The 19,655-nt window shown below is 43.0% G+C and overlaps 1 protein-coding gene and 1 non-coding gene across 2 annotated transcripts; both read left to right on the top strand.

The window, feature by feature from the left end:
• The first annotated feature begins 389 nt into the window (after positions 1-389).
• KIF2C (kinesin family member 2C) lies at positions 390-17,931 on the top strand. Its single transcript, XM_071436582.1, has 21 exons — positions 390-1,225; positions 1,333-1,427; positions 2,790-2,891; positions 3,112-3,160; positions 5,782-5,895; positions 6,676-6,792; positions 7,194-7,294; positions 7,569-7,664; positions 8,548-8,602; positions 8,698-8,860; positions 9,138-9,228; positions 10,846-10,909; positions 12,013-12,104; positions 12,334-12,476; positions 13,878-14,082; positions 14,527-14,637; positions 15,144-15,211; positions 16,428-16,530; positions 16,608-16,724; positions 17,085-17,211; positions 17,401-17,931. The coding sequence occupies exons 1-21, from the start codon at positions 1,162-1,164 to the stop codon at positions 17,475-17,477; spliced, it is 2,154 nt and encodes a 717-aa protein (XP_071292683.1). The 5' UTR covers positions 390-1,161; the 3' UTR covers positions 17,478-17,931.
• LOC139594639 (U5 spliceosomal RNA) lies at positions 620-734 on the top strand. The gene has a single exon (XR_011680714.1). It is a non-coding gene; the product is annotated as a U5 spliceosomal RNA (small nuclear RNA).
• Positions 17,932-19,655: the final 1,724 nt, after the last annotated feature.

The raw sequence follows: 19,655 nt of genomic DNA, 5'->3' as shown, positions 1-19,655 counted from the left end.
GTTCAGGTTTCACAGACGGATTATAGGAATTAGTTGTATGGGTGCGGTCACGGTGCTATGGGCCTTGACGTTATACCCAGGTGGAGACAAACGCTGTCCCTCAGGGCTGCGTCTCGGGACTGGCTGGGGCTTTTAATATCTTTATCAATGACACAGACGGTGGGGGTGAGTGCACCCGCAGGCCAGTTTACAAGCTGAGTAGTGTGGGTGACACACCTGAAGGACAGGGTGCCATCCCTCAAGCATTACTCTCAACCCCTGTGTGTCTCCCTTCTGTCCCTCCCGCGGGGTGGGGGCAGCCAGCGAGGGGTTCTACGGTGTCCCGCTGGGGTCAAACCACGACGGGGACGCGCCGGCCCTGCTGAGGCTGAGCCGCCCCGCCCCGTTAGCGCTCGATTTACATACCCAGGGTGCCCCGCGGTGCCTCCGGTGTCCGTCTCCGCTGTGTCCGGTGCTGCGGCCGCTGCCCCAGGCTGTGGAGGCTGTCCGATGTGTGCCCCCACCCGGGGCTGCACCGGGGCTGTGGGGCCGGGAGCAGCGCGCGGGGGGAGCCGTGCGCCACCCTGACTTTTGCAGAGTTGAGCAGACAGCGGCAACATCAGGGAAGGGCAGCCGCTCCATACTCTGGTTTCTCTTCAGATCGTATAAATCTTTCGCCTTTTACTAAAGATTTCCGTGGAGAGGAACAAGCACGAGTGACGAGAAATTTTTTGAGGCTCCATTTCGGTGGAGCTACTCTCTTCCTATAGTTAATAACAGAAAAAGGCTTTGGTTATGTAAGCACTTATCACGTCTAAGACGTGGAGAAACCTCTGTTGGCCTCCTACGCTAACAGTCCCCACACATGCCCAATATCTGCGGGGTGTTCAGCTATACATCGATACTCCACTAACCCGACCCCCGCGGGAGCGGTGCCTAAGCCCGCCCCAAGCCGCACTCCCACGGCAGGACAGGGCAGAACAAATCACCTCAGACTACCTTCCTTCTCCGGGCCTCCATCTCCCGACAGCCACGCCCCACCGCCTGGCTTGCCGGGAGATGTAGTCCCGCGGCCACTCCCGGCAGGCCGCGCGGCACGCCGGCGCGCGGGGTTTAAACCGGCGGCGGTTGCTGTGCGGGTGTCTCGCTGCTGGGGCGGGACGTGGTTCCTGTCCCCGAGCCATGGACTCCCGCCTCTGCCGCAACGTCTATCCCGGTGTCGTTATTAACATCCAGCGGAGCAGTGGTGAGGACTGGGGAATGGGGTGTCTGCAGCCTCCTGGCCTCCGCCGCCCGCGGGAGTCCTGGCGGCGTAGGGTGGCCAGGTTTGGGCTTAATGCTGGCTTTTTCCAGGCTTAATCCATAAGGCCACGGTGAAGGTGGTGAACGTGGAGCACTCCTGCGTGACCGTGGAGTGGTGTGAGAGCGGTGCCACTAAAGGCAAGGAGGTGAGTGCGAACTGCTCGCGGCCCCTTCCTTCCCCGGGTGCTCCGACGCCGCTGGGCCCGGGCAGCCCGAGGCTCGTCCGGAGCGGCCCAGCGCCTCTGCCCCGCTAGGCGGGCAGCGCTCGGCCTGCGCTGCTGCAGCTCGCTCCACGCTCTCTTTCTCTTACACCCAATGAAAGCAATGGTCTAGGTGTGCCAAGGTAAAGTGTGAGAGCTGCAGTGCCAAAGCTGCACCCTTTGCCTTTTAGAGAGATCAAGGAGGTGTTGGGCCTCTTGCACTGTCGACTCCCAATGCTCCTAAGATTCCAGTTTTCCAGCTCTGTTTGTTGGCTTTCTATGTCTTATACTATGGCCTTCAGGGTCTCCTTAAAATCTGTTACTAATAAGGTGCTGGGTTTGATTTCCTGAACTTCTGCACCAATATGAAATAAATCCAATGTGAGATGGGATGGGAGAGAGGGGGGTCTGAGGCATTTGAAGGTTATATGGCTGAATTCCTGACACTTAAAGAAGTTTGATACTCAGCAAATGTACTTGTCCTTCTGGACTCTCTAGAAATATAGAGACTCTGGATTTCAGTGAAAATCTTAAAAGTTGCTATTGGCTGGTTGTTAGAAGCTAAATCTTACTCTGTGCATGTGCCTGCTGCATTCAAATAGAAAAAAAATGTACAGATTCAGATATAATTATTGGCTAAATTGCATTTATGTGTTAAGATGTTAAATCTTTAGGAAGATACATCAAAATATAGCAATTTTCTTATGTGCTTATGTGTATATGCTGTGCATGTGATGAGGTGAAGGCAGAATTATGATTTTACATGGGTGTCAGTCAGGAATAGCTGATCCCAGGTAAAATTGTTTGCAGTAGCAAGTGAAGATACAGGTGAATTAAGTTATGGATTAAATGCTGAATCCTTCATTTCCCAGAGTCTAAGCAGCTCTTTGACGTTTATTTCAGTAAGCACAATCACACAGTAAACACTTAATGCTCTCCTAGCACAGAAGTTACAGAGCTGCTGAGATTTACTAAGATTAGCAGTGGGAGATTAGAGCAGGGGATGCCAAATGGGCTTTGCTCTTCTCTTCAGAACTGCTCTATGGCACCTGCAGAGCTGTGTGGTGTTTGGCAGATGAAGGTAAATGGCTTAACTAGCACATTTTGTCTGGTGTATTTAGATGTACCAGATTGTTCAAATGGAATAGGAACTACTGTTTTGCTCTTCCAAGCAATTTTAATGTAACATTTGGTAGGCAGTGGGTCAAGTTTGTTTGCCTTCACTGAAAGTCCAGATTAGAAAAAAAACAGTCCCTAAGTGGAAGCAGCATTATTCTGCCATGTAAAATCTTGCCTTTGCTCTTGCAGGTTGACATTAGTGATGTCATTGCAATAAATCCTGAGTTATTAGAACTACCTCCTGCTGATGTGAAAGAGAATGTTCCCTTGCAAGACAATGTAACTGTACAGGTAAGTGCTTTAAAGTAGTTTTGTTTTTTTCTAAGGTATTGTTGCATAGGTCTTGTTCTATGTAATACTTTCAGCTGTAAAATTTGAGATCTCTAACTTGCTTTTTTGTCCCACAGTTAGGCTTTGGTCAGAAATTCTTGTCATATTGCTGTTGCCCTGAAGAGCAGTGCTAGGTGTTTGCTGCTTACTCCAATTGCTTACAGCATTCCTTGTTTTTCAGAAACAGAAACGTAGAACAACCCTTTCAAAAATTCCTGCTCCTCGAGAAGGTGAGAAAATGTCTTTTTTTTTTCTCTCTGCTATGCCCTTGTGGAACTGTGCTGGTCTTTCACTGGAGCCATAATACTGTACTTTAGTGCATCATCTGGGCAGTGCTAACAAATGTCTCATACCAATGTTTTGGACTCCTGAGGGCAGGAACTCTCCTAACAGGTTGCTGTCCTGCTCCTGTAAGCTGGGGTTTGTTGATGCGTTCTCCTCTTCTGTAATATTGCTGTAGTTATTCCCTGCTTTAAATATCACTAGGCAGTTGCTGTTGCAGTGAGTTTTAAAGCTCTGTATGGAGCTTTGTAAATGCTGCAAACAACAGAAGTGGCAATTATTAAGATTAAAAGTGTCAGAATGAGAGTAGAAAGGACAAGAAAGAAATAGTGGTGACAAATATATGTTTCCTCATTAAGTAGCCTCCCTGGACAATAAGTAGAGCTTTATGCTTGGAGACTTTTCAGAGCAGGCAGCCAAAGTGCCAGCTGGTGTGCCCAGCTTCCTGATTGCATGTCAGTACAATGTGTTGAGCAAAGCCAGAAGGGTAGATAGAGATGTCACTGTGGGATTGCTAAGAAATTGTTCTTCCTGAGGTGTCAGGAGGTAGAAAATGCCTAACTTCTACCTTCTTTTAGCTTTATTAGCTGACTCTTTGAGCTTTTTAAATTGCAAATGACAGCATTACAGGTCTATTTGTAATACACTGTATGATGCTGGGGTTGAATGATGGCTGATTTAATGATACTCTCAAAGTGCATAGTTAGCCAAAACTTGTGCTTCTCCATTCAACTGAGCTGTAAACAAAACATCTGGGTATGTTTGTCCTCTTCTGTTGCATGCAATGTGAGACAGGGAAGCTGGTCCCAAAAGACAACAGTACAAATTCCCTGGCATCAGAGGGGCAGGAGTTATCCAAGAATCCTAATGTGTAAGAAGTTGTTCTGTACTGGAGTACAGTACAGATCCTGATCTCTCTCAAATTCAGAGAACTCCATAAATTTTGTGAACTAACAAGCAAAATGATGTAAAGTCAGGACTGTCTATATATAGGTCTGTTAATAGAACTGGATAGCCAGCTGGAAAACACAATGTGTGTTAATCCAGTCCCTGGTTGATGGAAACATGTCCTTGCAGAGGTCACAGCTCTCCTGAGGTATAGAATCTAATTGCATAACTAAAATATCTGTTGCCTGTCCTAGTGGCACAGTCTTGTCACTGCTCAGAGCTTAGAGGAGCAGTGTTTTCAGTATTCATCAAATAATTTCTATTGTTAAAACTAGCTAGGGCCCAGGAGTGTCAGAGTATCTGTCCTTTTGCAAACTCTGTACTGCACCATTTAGAAAGCTAACATCAGTTTCTCTCATGTTCTTAGACTAAACAAATTAAAGAAGATCAGCAGGTGTCAGTCTCCCTCTTATCCAGGAAAGGAGAGAAGCAGTGCTTTCAGAATTAATTAAGGCATAGATATTGCCTCAGTCCCATGGATCAATAAGAATTTTTGAGGATGCTGAATATCCTCACATACAAGAATCACTTGAATTCAAACCCATTTAGATGGAGTGAATCCTCCAGTTAATCTGCCTGTCCAGGAGCACCAGCATTTATAGAAACAGTGCTGTTGAGTGTGAGATGAGATCAGGCCTGGGCATGTGGGACAAGAGAAAATGGAATAAAATGCCCTTTCTGAGTATAATGAAACTGATGCTTTTTGTTTCTAAAATTGCAGCAGTCACATTTAATGTCTCTGCAAATGAGCAGAAGATTCAAGGTAAAGAGTTAACGGGAGCAATGAATTTTGTGAATGGCTTTAAGAAATTTGATTCAGAATTTAAAAGAACCCTTCGTCTCCAACAGATCTGGTGTCCTTTGAAATAAGTGATTCATTCTGGATAAATTCTAATAATTGCTGGTCATGAGAGGTGAAGGGAGTTCTAGCTTGCATATCACACTTTCTTTTTCATATCAGATTTGCTTTTTTTTTTTTTAAACAAATCTATTGAGGTAAACATTCCAATCCTTGTCCTAGGAAGCTTTGTAAAGGACTTGATCTCAGTGAAAGAAATACCTTGGCATGTGAAAATGGAGAGTGCCTACAAAGGGACCTTTTTCCAAGATTTGCTGTTGCTATACAATGTTTTTTAGCTGACTGTCCTGCCACAGAACTCCCAGCCTACTGCACCACACAGAGCCTATGTGTGGGTGCCCTCATGGTGGGTGGGCACAGTGCTGCCCATGGCCAGTTGCCAGGCTGCTGTACCCATGTCACCATCAAAGAGTTAATTCATGCAGCCCTGCAAGTGTGAAGCTTCAGAGCATTTAGTGGTCTTCTGACTTGGAACTTCCTCCTTCCTAGGTATTGTTAGGATGCTGGAACTGCCATATCCTCATGTGAATCCTTAGTGGGATCTGAAAGAAATTCCCTGGAATTGCAAATCTGGAATGAACTGTTTGCTTTTCTGTAGTGATGGGTTTATTGACCACTTTTCACCCACATATATTGCTTTGTCCTGCACTTTGCTAATGGGAAAGATCCTTTTAACCACACCTTCTTCTCATCTGCTCTGTACTTTGTGAACAACTGATTAATTGCAAGTGTCTGAGTGTCCCTGGATTCCTGTTTCCAAAGCTGTGCGTGGCCGTTCCAGGATGTCTGCTCTCACAGAACCCCAGTGTGGCTTCCAGGAAGATGAAATGGCAGTAGATCCCTCCACTTCTGTGCAAACCAGAAAATATTTGGCTGGTAAGTGGAGAAACAGAAAATAATTGCTAGTAAGTGGAGAAACAGTCCAGTGAATTCTTAATGTGAAACAATTTTCACATTGAGTGAGTTTAATTATTCAAACTGCAAATCCCAGTGGGAGATCAACCTGAACTTTTTCATAGATAAAATGAGAGACCTAGAGGTCTGCCCCTATGCAAATATCCAGGGCTCCTGCCTGAAGTGTTGTCCAAAGGAAGTTGGAAACAATGTTGTGCAAAATTATGTACTTTCTTAGTCAGAGAGCTGTGGTTGAACAAATTGGGTGGATGTGCTATCTGCTTAATGGCATGGAATGGTATTCATGGTGCTAGAGTGGGAAGAGAAGTGCCTAAACACTGCTGACAACACACCCTGTAACCATATTGGTAGTAGTTTTACCTGTACTGGCTGAGTAAAGCAAGAACTTGAGCCTCCTTGAATTACAAAATTGTAGTTATTTATTTTACTAGGCTACTCTAAGAATAGCTGAGGGCATGCCTTGTATGTTAAGTTCTACAAAAAAAACTGAAATAAGAGGCTTGATATTAAATTCTTGTCTAGTTGGTTTGGCCTTGATTTGCAGCATTGCATGAAAATTGGTTTCTGGCAAAGGATTTAAAAGTTTACTTGCACATTTACCACAGGTTTTAGATCGTTCACTCTCCTGCTGCAGGAGTTGAGAAATGCCTATGGTCTGAGGCTTTACAAATTACAAAATTATTCTTGATATTTGCAATCTCATTATTGGTTTTGGTCTGCCTTCTTTGCTTCTTTCTGCAGCTGGCCGAACCAGGCCTACTGGGCTGGGTTGTGTTCCAGAAGCTTCCCTGGAAAATGTAAATGGAAATACAGAGAATCATCTGCCTGCTGCTAGAACGAACTGTTCAGTGAGCCCAGGTACCTGGGAGCAGTGGGTAAAGACTGACTCATCAGTCAGCAGTGAACCACTGTGATTGCTGCTTTGTGTACTCAGACTAAAGCTTTGAAAAGGTGACTTTGGCAGCAAGACAGAATGTCTTGATCACTTTTTATTACAGATGTGTAATTCTGTAATAGTGGTATTGCCTCAGAAATGCTTCCTTTTCTTTAGGGTGGTAGTGTGACTTCCGAGGTAGTTTCTGTGATAGTTAGATCTGGTTTGAGAAGGAAGTGCTGCAAAATTAATGGCCATCCTTCTGAAGATGATTGTTTCCTGTATGAGCTAGTCTGTCAGCAACCTGGAAAAGCCAAAATATTTGTCTTATTCTTAAAACCTAGTATGGAATTTTAACCCAAGGAACTGTTTTCATTTTATCTAGTTCGAAGAAGATCTAACATTGTGAAAGAGATGGAGAAAATGAGAACCAAGAGAGAAGAAAAGAGAGCTCAAAATAGTGAAATCAGGATAAAACGAGCACAGGTGGAGTACTCTACAATACATCTGTAAGGGGAAATTCTATAGGACTCTGGACTACAGTAGTTGAAACCAAAACATATTTTGGACAGGCTTTCTTAGAAAGCTCTTAGACAGTTCTTAGAAAGCTCTACATAAGGATGAATTGATTCTGATTTTTAGGAAGTTGTGAATCTTGTAAAATGCTTTGAATTGCATACACCTGCTTGTTTAATAGTCTCTGTGGCCTTTTTTTGCTGTAACAGATCAATTGCATTCACATCCATGGTTTTCCATGCAGGAGTTTGACAGCAGCTATCCAAACTGGGAGTTTGCACGTATGATCCAGGCATTCAGAGCAACTTTAAACTGCCAGCCAATATCTATAAGTGATCCAGTAAGTAAATACTGAGGCTACTAACTGCAGCCTGGGGACAGACTTCTCTATTTTGTACTGAAAATGTTGGCATCAAGCAGTTGGTGCATCGTTGCACCTTGGAAATCCTCTGAGCATATTGTGAGCTTGAGGAAGTTGGGGATATCTGTAAGGTCACTTGCCTTCCCTATTTAGGGCTAAGCTGTCTTGTTTTACTTTGTCACTAGTGAAGAGTCTGTGGCTCAACAATTATCATGCAATGATGTGTGACCATCAGTTGCACAGCCATCGTTGTAGGAATAGGCACAATTTAAAATGGTCTGTTGCCCTATTACAGAACATGTTGATCAATTTTTAAATATGTCAAAAAGTGGAGGAGCAAAAGTAGAGGTTGAAAACTAGAGAACCCTGGCTTGGTCAATACCCTCAGCCATTAAAAAACCCTGTGTACCTATTGCTGTGTGTGACAGGAGAAGAGCTCGTTACCTTTCCCTTCTGTTTCACCCAATGGCATGTGCACTCCCAGCTCATCTGATGTGTAGCTGTGCTGCACAAATAACTCAACTTGCTGCATCAGTAAAGAACTCCAGGTTAACAAAAACCTCTGGGGTAAATGAAAATATTAATTTTCCTGAATAATTACTTGACCATAGCTGCAGTATTGATACCATAAATTTTGCTGGAAAGCATTTTTGTCCTACATGTTGGAGAATGCTGCATAAAGGTAAATTATTTGTAGTGTTCCTTTTGCACTGAATGCACTTTAAGACTGACATCCCTGCATGAGTGGGTCGGCTCAGAAGCAACTCTGACCAGCATAAAGTAAAATGGATGTGAGGGAGCACTGGATCTCTCTGTAATAGAGTGAGTGTAATTGGGAAATACTTATTTTCTTTTCTTTTAGATAGAAGAGCACAGGATTTGTGTCTGTGTGAGAAAGCGCCCTCTCAATAAGCAAGGTGAGTGTACTGACCAAACAGCTCTGTCTTGTCTTGAACAGTTTGACTTTGTTCAAACTGTTTTTGTTAAAACCGAGGGTCTTTTCTGTCAACAGAACTTCAGAAAAAGGAATGTGATGTGGTTACTGTTCCGAGCAAGTGTGTCCTGATGGTGCATGAGCCAAAGCAGAAAGTGGACCTAACAAAATACCTTGAAACCCAAACATTTAGATTTGACTTTTCATTTGATGAAACTGCTTCGAATGAAATGGTATACAGGTAATGCTTGCTACTTACTGGAAATGACTTTCAGATAAAAGCATGGAGCTGTGGCCAGATGGCATCTAAGCTTAAGAAACTTACTTGAAATAAGTATTAGAATCCTTTTTGGAGGAAGCTGAAGGATTGAAAAGTCTAAGGCTTATTTTTGGCATACCCTTACTGATTGCTTAAGGAGTTGCTTTTTTTTTTTAGTTTTGTTTCTTGTTAAAACTGATGCTGATGAAGCAGTGTATGAAATATTTGCTGTAACTATTTTTTTCTTTTGAATATTCAGGTTCACTGCTAGACCTCTTGTAGAGACCATCTTTGAGGGTGGGAAGGCGACATGCTTTGCATATGGCCAGACAGGCAGTGGCAAGACACATGTAAGTTTTTCTCCAAGGTCTCAAATTTTCTAGCTTTGATAAAGTATTTCAAAGCTTCCTGATGCTTGAGTATGAGTAGGATTGGATCTTGGCTTTATTGTCTTAAAGCTAATACTTTGTAAGATGTTAACTCTTTTTCTGTAGCTTTATGTACTAGTGGGTTTCCTTTGAGGTTGTGTGGAAAATTGTACTGGCTTTTGAAAAGATTTAGAAAAAATCTTTTTAGGAAAAAAAAAAAAAAATATATAAAATTTTTTTTTCTCTTTAGAAAAAAGAAAATCTGGCTTTTCAAAGATTTAGGATGTATTGATATGTCAGTTTTAGTCATAGCTATTCCTTGCCTCAAATGCCTGTTGCTGTTTAACTCCTGTCTGTATAGAGGGGCTATTAGCCTACATCAGACATAGGCCAGTCTCTCTTGTGCTTTGAGCTTGGAGGCATTCCAAAGAATTCAGCAATTATATAAAAATAAGCCTCATGATGCACATAAATATTTAAGTGATCTGGTATTGTTTGTGAACTGGGTGAGTTAGTGTATTTGCTTTCTAACCACTCCTTCCAGTCTAACAGTTGCAGCTTTAAGGGTTGTGAAAATTCTTTTGTCTCAAAAGAGAAAGCTTGCTCTAAACTTTTAACAGCTTTGTTGTCTTTAACGTCTTCTGGGAACTATGGGGAAGAATCCTCACAGCATGATAGTGGAGTTGAATGTGCTGTCTTACTCTGCAAATGCATTTACTTCAAACCACAGTGATCTGCACTGGACTGGGCTAATGCACTGCTTTGAGTAATCAGACAATCATTGCTGTTGTTCAGTGATAGAGGCAAGTTTTAGGCTAGGACCTCCTATTTTTAGTGTTATGTAGTGAGCTGTAGATCTTTTCCAGTAATCCAGACAAAAAGTTGGAGCTTTATACAAGTTTGAACACAGGCTGCCTTCATTGGTAGGGCAGAGAAAGGAAAGGGCAGAGAAACCTGCTTACCTGAGCCTCATTAAGGAATACAGCTGTGATGCACTAAAATCACAGGTGAAGTTACTTTCTCTTCCCAGTCCTAGGGCAAAACTAGTGCAGGGACAACAGCTGTACCTCGAGACTGGAGTGTTGCACGTTAAACTCTGCTAGACTGAGAATGTGTCATGGGATTGAGCCGTGTTTTAAATAAGTGGTAGAGCAAGTCACTAGGATAGCACTAACTGAAACATTTTTTGTAATTAAAGATACTTTGGTCAAAGGAATTAAAGGTACTGTCTGCTCTAAATTTGTATTTTCATGTTAACTTTTGCACGTAGTTGTAAAAAACATTATTTGACCTAGATCCTAACAAATGGAGCTTTCTCTTCTGACTAGAGGCTGTTTGGTTGCACTGTCAAAGTAGTTTCCTTGGAGGAACAACTGCTTTGACTCTGCACCCCAGAGCCTTACAGGTGCACTGCTTTGTGTAGGCCAGATCTTCTTTTTGAACTGATAGGGAAGCTGCAAACTCATTTAGCACTGTGTTCCAGTAATCTTGCTGGCATTGGGGTTTATCTATTGTAACTTCATAGTCTGTTTTCAGACTAAGATCAGATAGGCTGACTTTTTGGTGCCATGCCTGACCTCTGGCCTTTTCTCTTCACAGACTATGGGTGGAGACTTCTCTGGGAGAGGCCAGAATGCCTCAAGGGGCATATATGCTTTTGCCTGTGAGTTGATTCTTCTATACATACAAAAATCAGATTAATGCTTATTTTTCTTAACTAGGCAAGATCTGTTTTTTATGGTTATTTTAAACATGCACAGTAGAAGATACATAAAGTATTTGTGTTTTCATGAATAAGAGATGGTGTTTGCAGGAGGTATGATTATTTTTTCATTCATTTCACAAAATATTTTTCCTCTAGCCTGTAAGTGTCTACATCCATACTGAACTCACCAGAAGCTACTTGTTTCTGATAAATTTACTAATTAGGCATTTGCTGGGCAGAACCACTTAATTTTGATTCTTCTGCTTTGCTTTTGTCTCAGACATATCTGAGTACAACACAATTCTACCCATTTGTGATATAAAACTTGTTAGGTAAAAGGATGTATGTATTGTGTTTCTTTCCATAAGTCTTAAATGCAAAAAACCCTAGCATGTCCAAAATTATTTCAGAAAACAGATGCTTAGAAGCCTCTCCTTGATAATGTCTAGAAAGTACCACAAAACCTGACCTTTACCTTCCCTTTAGAAAGACACAGTGTGAATTTAGTCAGCAGCAAGGCAGCTGAACCAGGAACAACTGTTGGCTGATCTCTGAAAAATAGTTATGACTGGCCCTGAGGGAGTCTTTGCTTTTCAGCTTAGCTTCAAAATCTGGAGCCTAATTGTGAAAAGCTGCACTGGATCCAGCCACAGGGTCAACTAAGCTGGTATATTGTCTCCAAACTTCAGCAATGCAGATGTTCAGGGATGCATGTTTTCTAAACTTTCTGCAAGATGTACTTGAAACACAAACATGTGACTTTTTCAGGGCTGTCCAAAACAATAGAGGATCCCAGTGTTCCCTCAGAGCAGTAAGGATTGTTATCTGTGGGTGGCATTAGCAATTGAAACTCCTGTATTTCCCTGTTTTCAGTCCCTGGGTAAGGATGCTGCTCAGTCTGTTCTCCAGATGGTAGCACAGCACTGATTGTTAGCGTTTGTTTGGACAACTGTCACTCAGTGCTAGACACTGCCTTATAGCTGTGCAGTGTTTGACAGTAGATCAAGTAGCAACTAGAATGTGTTAAACCAGTTAACTAAACTTCTGTCTTTCCTCACTAGCACAAGATGTCTTCCTCCTCCTGAACCAGCCCAGGTACAGGAATCAGAATCTGGAAGTCTATGTGACTTTCTTTGAAATATACAATGGAAAAGTAAGACCTTTTTTATTTTTAAATCTTGACCTGATTTCTTTGGTTGACTATGAGTCAAACTTCATACCTTCTATAGTTCTATGTATTATGTTTATACTGGTGTGTTTTGGTTTGAATTTGAAATCTATGTTAAAGATGCTGTTTCTATATAGCTTTATACAAAGACAGAAAAAAATAATTACAAGGAGTCCTTGTTCAGATTTGCCTCAATCTTTTTGCCTGAATATAGGTGTTTGACCTCTTGAATAAGAAGGCCAAACTTCGAGTCCTGGAGGATGGCAAGCAACAGGTCCAGGTTGTTGGTCTCCAAGAAAAACCAGTTAGCTGTGCTGAGGATGTCATCAAAATGATCTTGATGGGCAGTGCCTGCAGGTGTGGTGACTTAAAATCTATAAAAGAAGAGTCATGTCCTGTTGCATCTCCATGTTTAGAAAAGCATATATGATGGCTGTAGCTGGTGCTTTGAGATTTAAACAGAAGCTTGTTGTTCCCAGTAAAGGCACTGAGCAGCACCTCTGCATGAATACCAGGGAGTGGTTACACAACAAAGGAGTGGATGGGCTGGGTTCAGCCTGCCTTCCATAGGAAGTGTCAGAGCTCCTTGTTCATGTATCCTCATGGAACTCCAATAAGAGATACCATTTACATGGGAAGATGGCTGCCTTGGTGCTTTCTAGTATCAGCTAGTCCACAGGAATACAGGTAGCTCCCTGTGGGCTTGTAAGATCGAGGAACAGCAGCTGGTATGAACCATAATTGCAAAAATGGTTTGGCTTAACTGCAGGCCAGATGAGCTATTCCAATGGCAACAAAAATACTGCATGTTGTTCAGGAATCCTGTCTAAAGAATCCTTGAAAGCAGGTGCCAAGGGACAGCTGTAGGCTTGGCACATCATCCTGGCAGGAAAGGCTGTGGTAGGGGCAGCTCTGCCATCATACTGGTATCTTTAATTGGGAGCTAAAATCTGTATTACCAAGTGTTATCTGCTTCAGTTAAGTTGCCATTGCTGTGGAAATGTTTGTAGGCAAATGAGAGCTTCTTGGCTTCTGTATTGCACTGTGTGGGCAAATATGCACATCCCAAAAGCTTATTCAGCATTCTGTACAGCCTTTTTTGGCTAGCAATTTAGTCATGAACTGTTTTTACATTTCAGGCTTCTCCCTCCTTTTTCCCCAGTAGCAGGGATGATGGTGGAACAGTGAACCTGCCAGCATTCTCAGGGAATAAATGATAAAGAAGGTCACAGGGAGATTTAAATTAAAAGATGTCACTCTGTGCCTTGCAGTAATGGGGCAGGTGCAGCTGCACAGCAGAGGTGAAGTGCCAAGCCAGCTTGGCTGGAGAAAGGGATTTACCATGATTGTAATGTGCTAGCACAGCTAATGCTGTTTAGTGGGGAGCTTGGCTGAGCTTACTGTATAATGGCAGATGCATTAGGAAAATGACATGTGGTGTGCTGAAGGTGTGACTTCCAGCTCAAGTGCATGTGAGGCTTTAGCACTCAGAAAGGCATTCCAATGTAGGCTGGCTGAGTTGAGCCAGGCAGCTTAAATAGCCTTAAACTTGTATAACCAGGGAGCAGGTTGGTATTTTTCACAAGTAGTTTTGTGCTCTTATATCAGAAACAATTCTATAGTTCACACAAACTTAAAGTATTAATGTGTGGGATAAACCCTAGGAGGTTAATTGAATGGCTACAGGTCTTATCTAGTGCTGTCAGGACCTGTTGTTTTGTTACACATTTCTAAGGCTTGTTTGCATCTCTGCTGAAGGACATCTGGGCAGACTTTTGCAAATGCCAGCTCTTCCCGGTCACACGCCTGCTTCCAAATCATCCTGCGCCGAAGAGGACAAATGATTGGCAAATTTTCCTTGGTGGATCTGGCAGGAAATGAAAGGGGTGCAGACACATCTAATGCTGATCGGCAGACACGGATGGAAGGTGCTGAAATCAATAAGAGCTTGCTGGCTTTGAAGGTGAGCTACAGCTCCTGGACCAGAGTGATAATCCACATGTGGATTCTAACTCTGGGGTTATCTGTTCTGTTTTATTCCAGTACGAGGAAAAAACTGAAAAAGTACTAATTTAGGGATGTGAGCAACCTAAAAATAGAGTATACTTCCATTTAGAGTGTTTCCAGGAAAGTAGTGCAGTCTTGTCAGGCCAGACACTGGTACAGCTGTTTCAAGCTTCATTCAATATGACCTTTTTTAGTGGGGGGGTTATGACACATAATGGCTATACCTACTGTCCTGTGACAGTCAGATACCTGGAGTATATTTTAAAGAGTATGAAGAACTTGGAGCAATACATGTGACCATTCTTCAGCCTGTTGGGTTTACCAGCAATTGGTGGTTGATAGCTTGCAGAGCTGTTTGAAGAGGTGCCAACACTGCATTCACAATACTGTCTTTTTGTAGGAGTGCATCCGAGCTTTAGGGCAGAACAAGTCTCATACCCCTTTTCGGGAGAGCAAGCTGACACAGGTGCTAAGAGACTCTTTCATAGGAGCAAACTCAAGGACCTGCATGGTGAGTATGCACACGTCAAACACAATGCTTGGGTTCTATAATTCAACCAAATAGCTGCATGTTCCTCTACAGCAAGAGGTGTTTTTTTTTTTTTTTTTAATCAGAAAGCTTTAGATCTTATTAAACAAACAAAAAAACCCAAAAAACCAAATATTTTCCTCATGGAAACTTGTCCAGGGTGAGTGAGATAATAAATTTGTGAGTTGTGCCCAGCTCTTGTAGAAGCAGGGCTGTGGATGTCTTTTTAATCTGCAGGAGAGGTTGGTGTGGGCTCTAAGGGCTTTGCTTTCTGTGGATGGTGAAGCACAGCAGGTGCACACAAAGACAGTGGAAAGTTGGATACAGGGGTGCTGGCATGTCCTACTGAATCCATAAAGAAAAATGGACTTGGCTGTCTCAACTCCAGCCCTTTGTCCTCAAATGTCCCAGCTGTGTGATGAGATCTGTAGGAGCATTAATGAGCAAAAGTCAGATAGTAGTCACTAAGGTTTCTTTTGTGTTTGCAGATAGCAATGATTTCTCCAGGCATGAGTTCGTGTGAATACACCTTAAACACACTGAGATATGCAGACAGGTAATGGCCTTTCTGACCTGGGGATTATAATCTTATTGTAAAATGCGTTTTAGCTGCTTTTACTCTGACCTTTGGAACCTCAAGTTCTCTTGGATTGTTTGTATTGGCAACCTGGAGGATGGTTGTTAAGAGCAAAGTACCTTAGAGCTGTCATATGAAACCAGCCTGGGTGTTGTATGTGAGACATAATAGAGATGATGTAAAACCATGAGTAAGGTCTCTTCCTCAAAGGAATCTCCTCTCATGCTAGACTTCAGACTGCCCTAGTTCTTGAAGAGAGTTTACCCTGTCCTGAATGGTTATCTCTATGCCTTTTACTTTTGGTAGTACTTTGTGACCCATCTGTAAGGGTGTGCTAAGAATGTGTGTCATGAATGAGTGTTTTAGTTCACTCAAAGAATCACTGGCAAAGGTAGCAGCAAAAGCAGTTTCAAGATTAAATGAAAGACACTGTTTTTTGGCAAGGTTCACTATACTACTGACTAGGTGATTAAAGAACACAGATGAGAAAATTGACTAAAATCAATCAATCTAAAATTAAAATCAACTTAAAATTATCTACCTGGAAACCTGGGGAATGGAAAAAGGGGTAAGGTTAGAAAAAAGGGTAAAGATGAAAAGGACTAAAGGAGACCCTCCCCTTGAGTTACAAGGTTCATGTGACCCCCTTGTCAAACATAGCCCTGGACTTGACCAACAGTTCAGGCCTAAAGATTTTAACTGCACTTCATCCATAGCCTAATTTAAATAATTTAACCTTAGATTCTATTGAATTTACTATAAGCACAACACTCACAGGCCTAACTTACAAATGCTTAACATACTTAAGAATCTAAGACTGTAACCTTCATAGTATATTTGCTGTAGCATAGTCACACACAGACCTAAGGGTCTAAATTCAAGGGGTATGTATGTACCACCTGCTGTGAAGGGATTTTGGTCCTAGCTCAACTGATGCCAGTGTAACTGACGGAGTGGCTCCTGGATGCCAGACAGAAAAGTTTCCTTAACACAAACATCTCCTGGCTTTCCTTCCCACAGTATTCAGGAGTTTCTGCCCATATAAGCCTGTTCTGGGGATGGTAACTGTGTAACTCTTAAAGTGTAATTGATTGTTTCTTGCTGAGTGCTGATTGATTGATTGCAGCAGCTGCTTTGTGATGCTGTAGTCAAGAAACTGATGAAAGATGAATTTGAGTGACAAATCTTGTTGCAGAGTGAAAGAGCTCAGCCCTCATGATGGAGGCGGTGAAACTCAGTGTCAGATGGAGACTGAGGAGGCTGAGACCAGTACTGAAGGCTCGGGTCTTCAACTCAATGTATGTGTGGGCAGTGGGCTAACCAGAACTCAAAGCTGGGAACAACCTGCTGTTCTTACCTGGGCTGTTTCTTGCAGTTCTCCAAGGATGAGGAGGAAGAACTCTCTCCACACATGTTCAACTATCGAGAGGTTATGACTCAAATTAGTGAACGGGAGGAGAAGGTTGTAGAACAGCTCAGAGAACTGAGACAGGTATGAGGGAGCAGCAAACCCAGCCCAGGCCACCTTCTATATGTTGATAGCAGCTTGCTTTGTCTGGGCCATGTGCTGCTGGGGAGGTACCAATGCAAGATGCTGTACTACTGGTGTTACTTCTTCCTCATTGCCAACTTTTTCCTGTATTTTCTGGCCTAGCTGGTTAAACTGGGGCATTTCAGTGCTTTTGCCAATTCCCTTTCCCCTCCAAATAGCAACCTCTACTTGCTGCTAATGAACACTGATGGCTCCTGGTCTGTAGAAGTTCAGCTATGTTGATTAGACTGCCAGATTTGAAGAAACTAATTGAATTTCTAGAAACTCCATTTCTCATCACTGTTATCCTTGTAAATACAGAAAATGGCTACTGAACTTGACTGCCTCTTGGAAATCACAGAGAAACCAGATTATGATCTTGAGACCTTTGTGAGCAGAGCTAAGTACTTCATAGAGGACAGCTCAAGAAATTTCCTTAGTGTCAGAGGTATGTTAGAGCCTGTATCTGACTAGCACTGTCAGTAATGCTTTTCCAAAGACCTGAAAGTAACACCAGCATACCTGTGGGGGCTTGAGCACCCAGCCCTGCATAGCTGAGGTCTGCTGAGACTGACAGCTGTTTTGGAGAGTTCAGCTTCCTGATCAGTCACCCTGTTGCTCTTCCCTTTTTTTACAGAAACACTGGATGCCCTGGGGACTGCCATGCAACTGGAGGAGCAAGCCAGCAAGCAGATTAGCTGGCAGAGGCCTTAATCATTACAGCAAAACCTGGTTCACAAGCAATCTTTCATGCACTTGTCTTGTCTTGCATGTTCGTCAGTGGTTTGTATCAGTCCTGTTTTAAATGCGGTAGGGTGTCTGCAGGTCACATGCCCAAGGGCAGTGAACACAGCAGCCTTTTTCTTCATGGCCTGTATCAGAGTACTCAGCAAAGTGCTAAAATGCACCCACTGCAAGGCTTGGGTAGGGGGCCTGAGAGTCTGCAGTCTCTGCCTGCAGAGATAGCTATAGCCCTTTGCTGGTGACAGTGGTCTCCCCTAAGAGAACTAACCACACATGTATAGTACATTACCTTTTCCAGATGTGCTTGAAATATTGCAAAACTGTTACAAGTTTTGCTTTTCTAGAAGGAAAGAAAATGGACTATGTGATTGTAAAAAACAATATTTTTAGAAGTTGAATAAATAAATGTTCTTGGATCTCACTATTTTATCTGTCCTATAAAAAATATTTCTTGCTGATTATGGTAAAGTTTAACAGCTCCTAAAGACTGGCTGATTGTTGGTAAGGAGGCTGATTTCTTGGATAAAGTTTCTTTTCAAAGTCTTTATACTTGTAATGTTTACATAAAAATCACTCAAAATACATTTTGTCTCTTAATTTTGAGATGCTGCTGGGATCCCCTAATGGGGGAAGGTGGCTTAGGTGTAGCTGTGTGCTGCCATGGCCCTTGTGTGCAGCCTGGGTCTGGATTTCCCTGCAGACCCTTCCTCTGGGAAAAGAGCAGGTTAGGAGAGGGACAGTTGTAGGGCATGTGCTAGTGCCTGCTCTTTTACTTATTCAGCTCAGTTCAGCATTTGTCTTCAAAAGCACAAAATAGTTGTGTGAGCTCTAGGTTCAGCCACACAGGATGCAGCTGTGCAAACATCATACCATTCTACCCTTACTCCCTCTTTTCTTAGAGCTACCTTCTCCCTCTGAAAATCAAGGGAGTAATTTAAGCGACAAGGCCACCCCCATCTCTGCACCTGCCATCTGTGGACTGCATCCTTGCTGTGTGTCTGGAGGTGCCAACTATATTGGTGACCAGTTATTCAGCCTGGACTGGATCAATTGTGTGCAGTATTTCAGGGCTGGCCTGGAAAAGACAGCAAAAGAGTTATGGATCTTTTGAAGGATGAGAGCAAACATTAGTCATGAGCACTTAAAGAAGGGATACTGCAACCCAAGCATGATCCTCCTCCACTGCTTGGGTGTTTTGTGCTCAATAGTTTAGGTTCTGGGGGTTTCTGAACTGTGAAATGTGACTTGGACCTAGGCTCTGCCTTCATCAGCCAGACTAGAAGAGCTGTTATGCCCTACTAACTCTGTACAAAAGCAAGACAATCCTGTTCCATTTCAGGTGTTAGTACTCTTGGATTACCCAGCCTTTCCCTGTGCAAGGAACAAGGTATTGCCCACTTCCTTCCCTCTGTGGCCCTAATATTGCTTATTTTCCTGGATCTGCCTTTGGAGTTAGAGACCGGCTCTGCAGGTCATCAGCTCCTACCCTTGATGGGGGAAGAGGCACCCAATGGCCTGAGTCTGTGCCTCTTGGTGTAATCCCAATGGAAAATGCTGTGCTCCTGTCCTACCCTAGTAGCACCAACAGGCACCAGAGTCCCAAAATAAACAAGAAATGCTCAGCTGTGCATGGTTTGACAATCATTTAAAAGTGGGGCTTGCTGAGAGCCACCTCTTTAATCATCTGTGGGAGCTTCCTGGTATATATTAAAGTCTGGCAAATTTCCTGTGTCACCATAAAAACCCTACGACTCAAACATCACCACCCTTACTTCTGAGAAGATGTCACTGGAAAACTCCTCAGCTTTGCCTCCCTACCTACCAAGCATTTTCTGTCATCTGCTTTTCCAGAAAAGGTGTTCTAACAGCACTATCTTGTGGACACTGCAGGAAATTCACACTGAATAAACCAATTTTAGTGCAAATAGCTGAAATTCCTTGAGGATTATGCAGTCAATGACAGGCAGTAGGTTTTCCAGTGGGTGGATGATGTTATAAAAGGATGTTTCACTGCTGGCTGTAGCTCCCAGCTGTGTGGAGAATACAGTGGCTATGAGCAATGCAGCACCCTTCAGCCCTGTACAGGGCATACATTGTGTCCAGGCCCAGCCATCAAGGGTGACAAGACACAACGCCAGTCAGATTTTC

Source organism: Agelaius tricolor, unplaced genomic scaffold, assembly GCF_023055355.1.
Source record: "Agelaius tricolor isolate 1412-34295 unplaced genomic scaffold, bAgeTri1.0.p SCAF_11, whole genome shotgun sequence".
Taxonomy (NCBI): Eukaryota; Metazoa; Chordata; class Aves; order Passeriformes; family Icteridae; genus Agelaius; species Agelaius tricolor.
The sequence above is the reverse complement of the archived record's forward strand: the minus strand, read 5'-3'. Positions and strand labels throughout refer to the sequence as shown.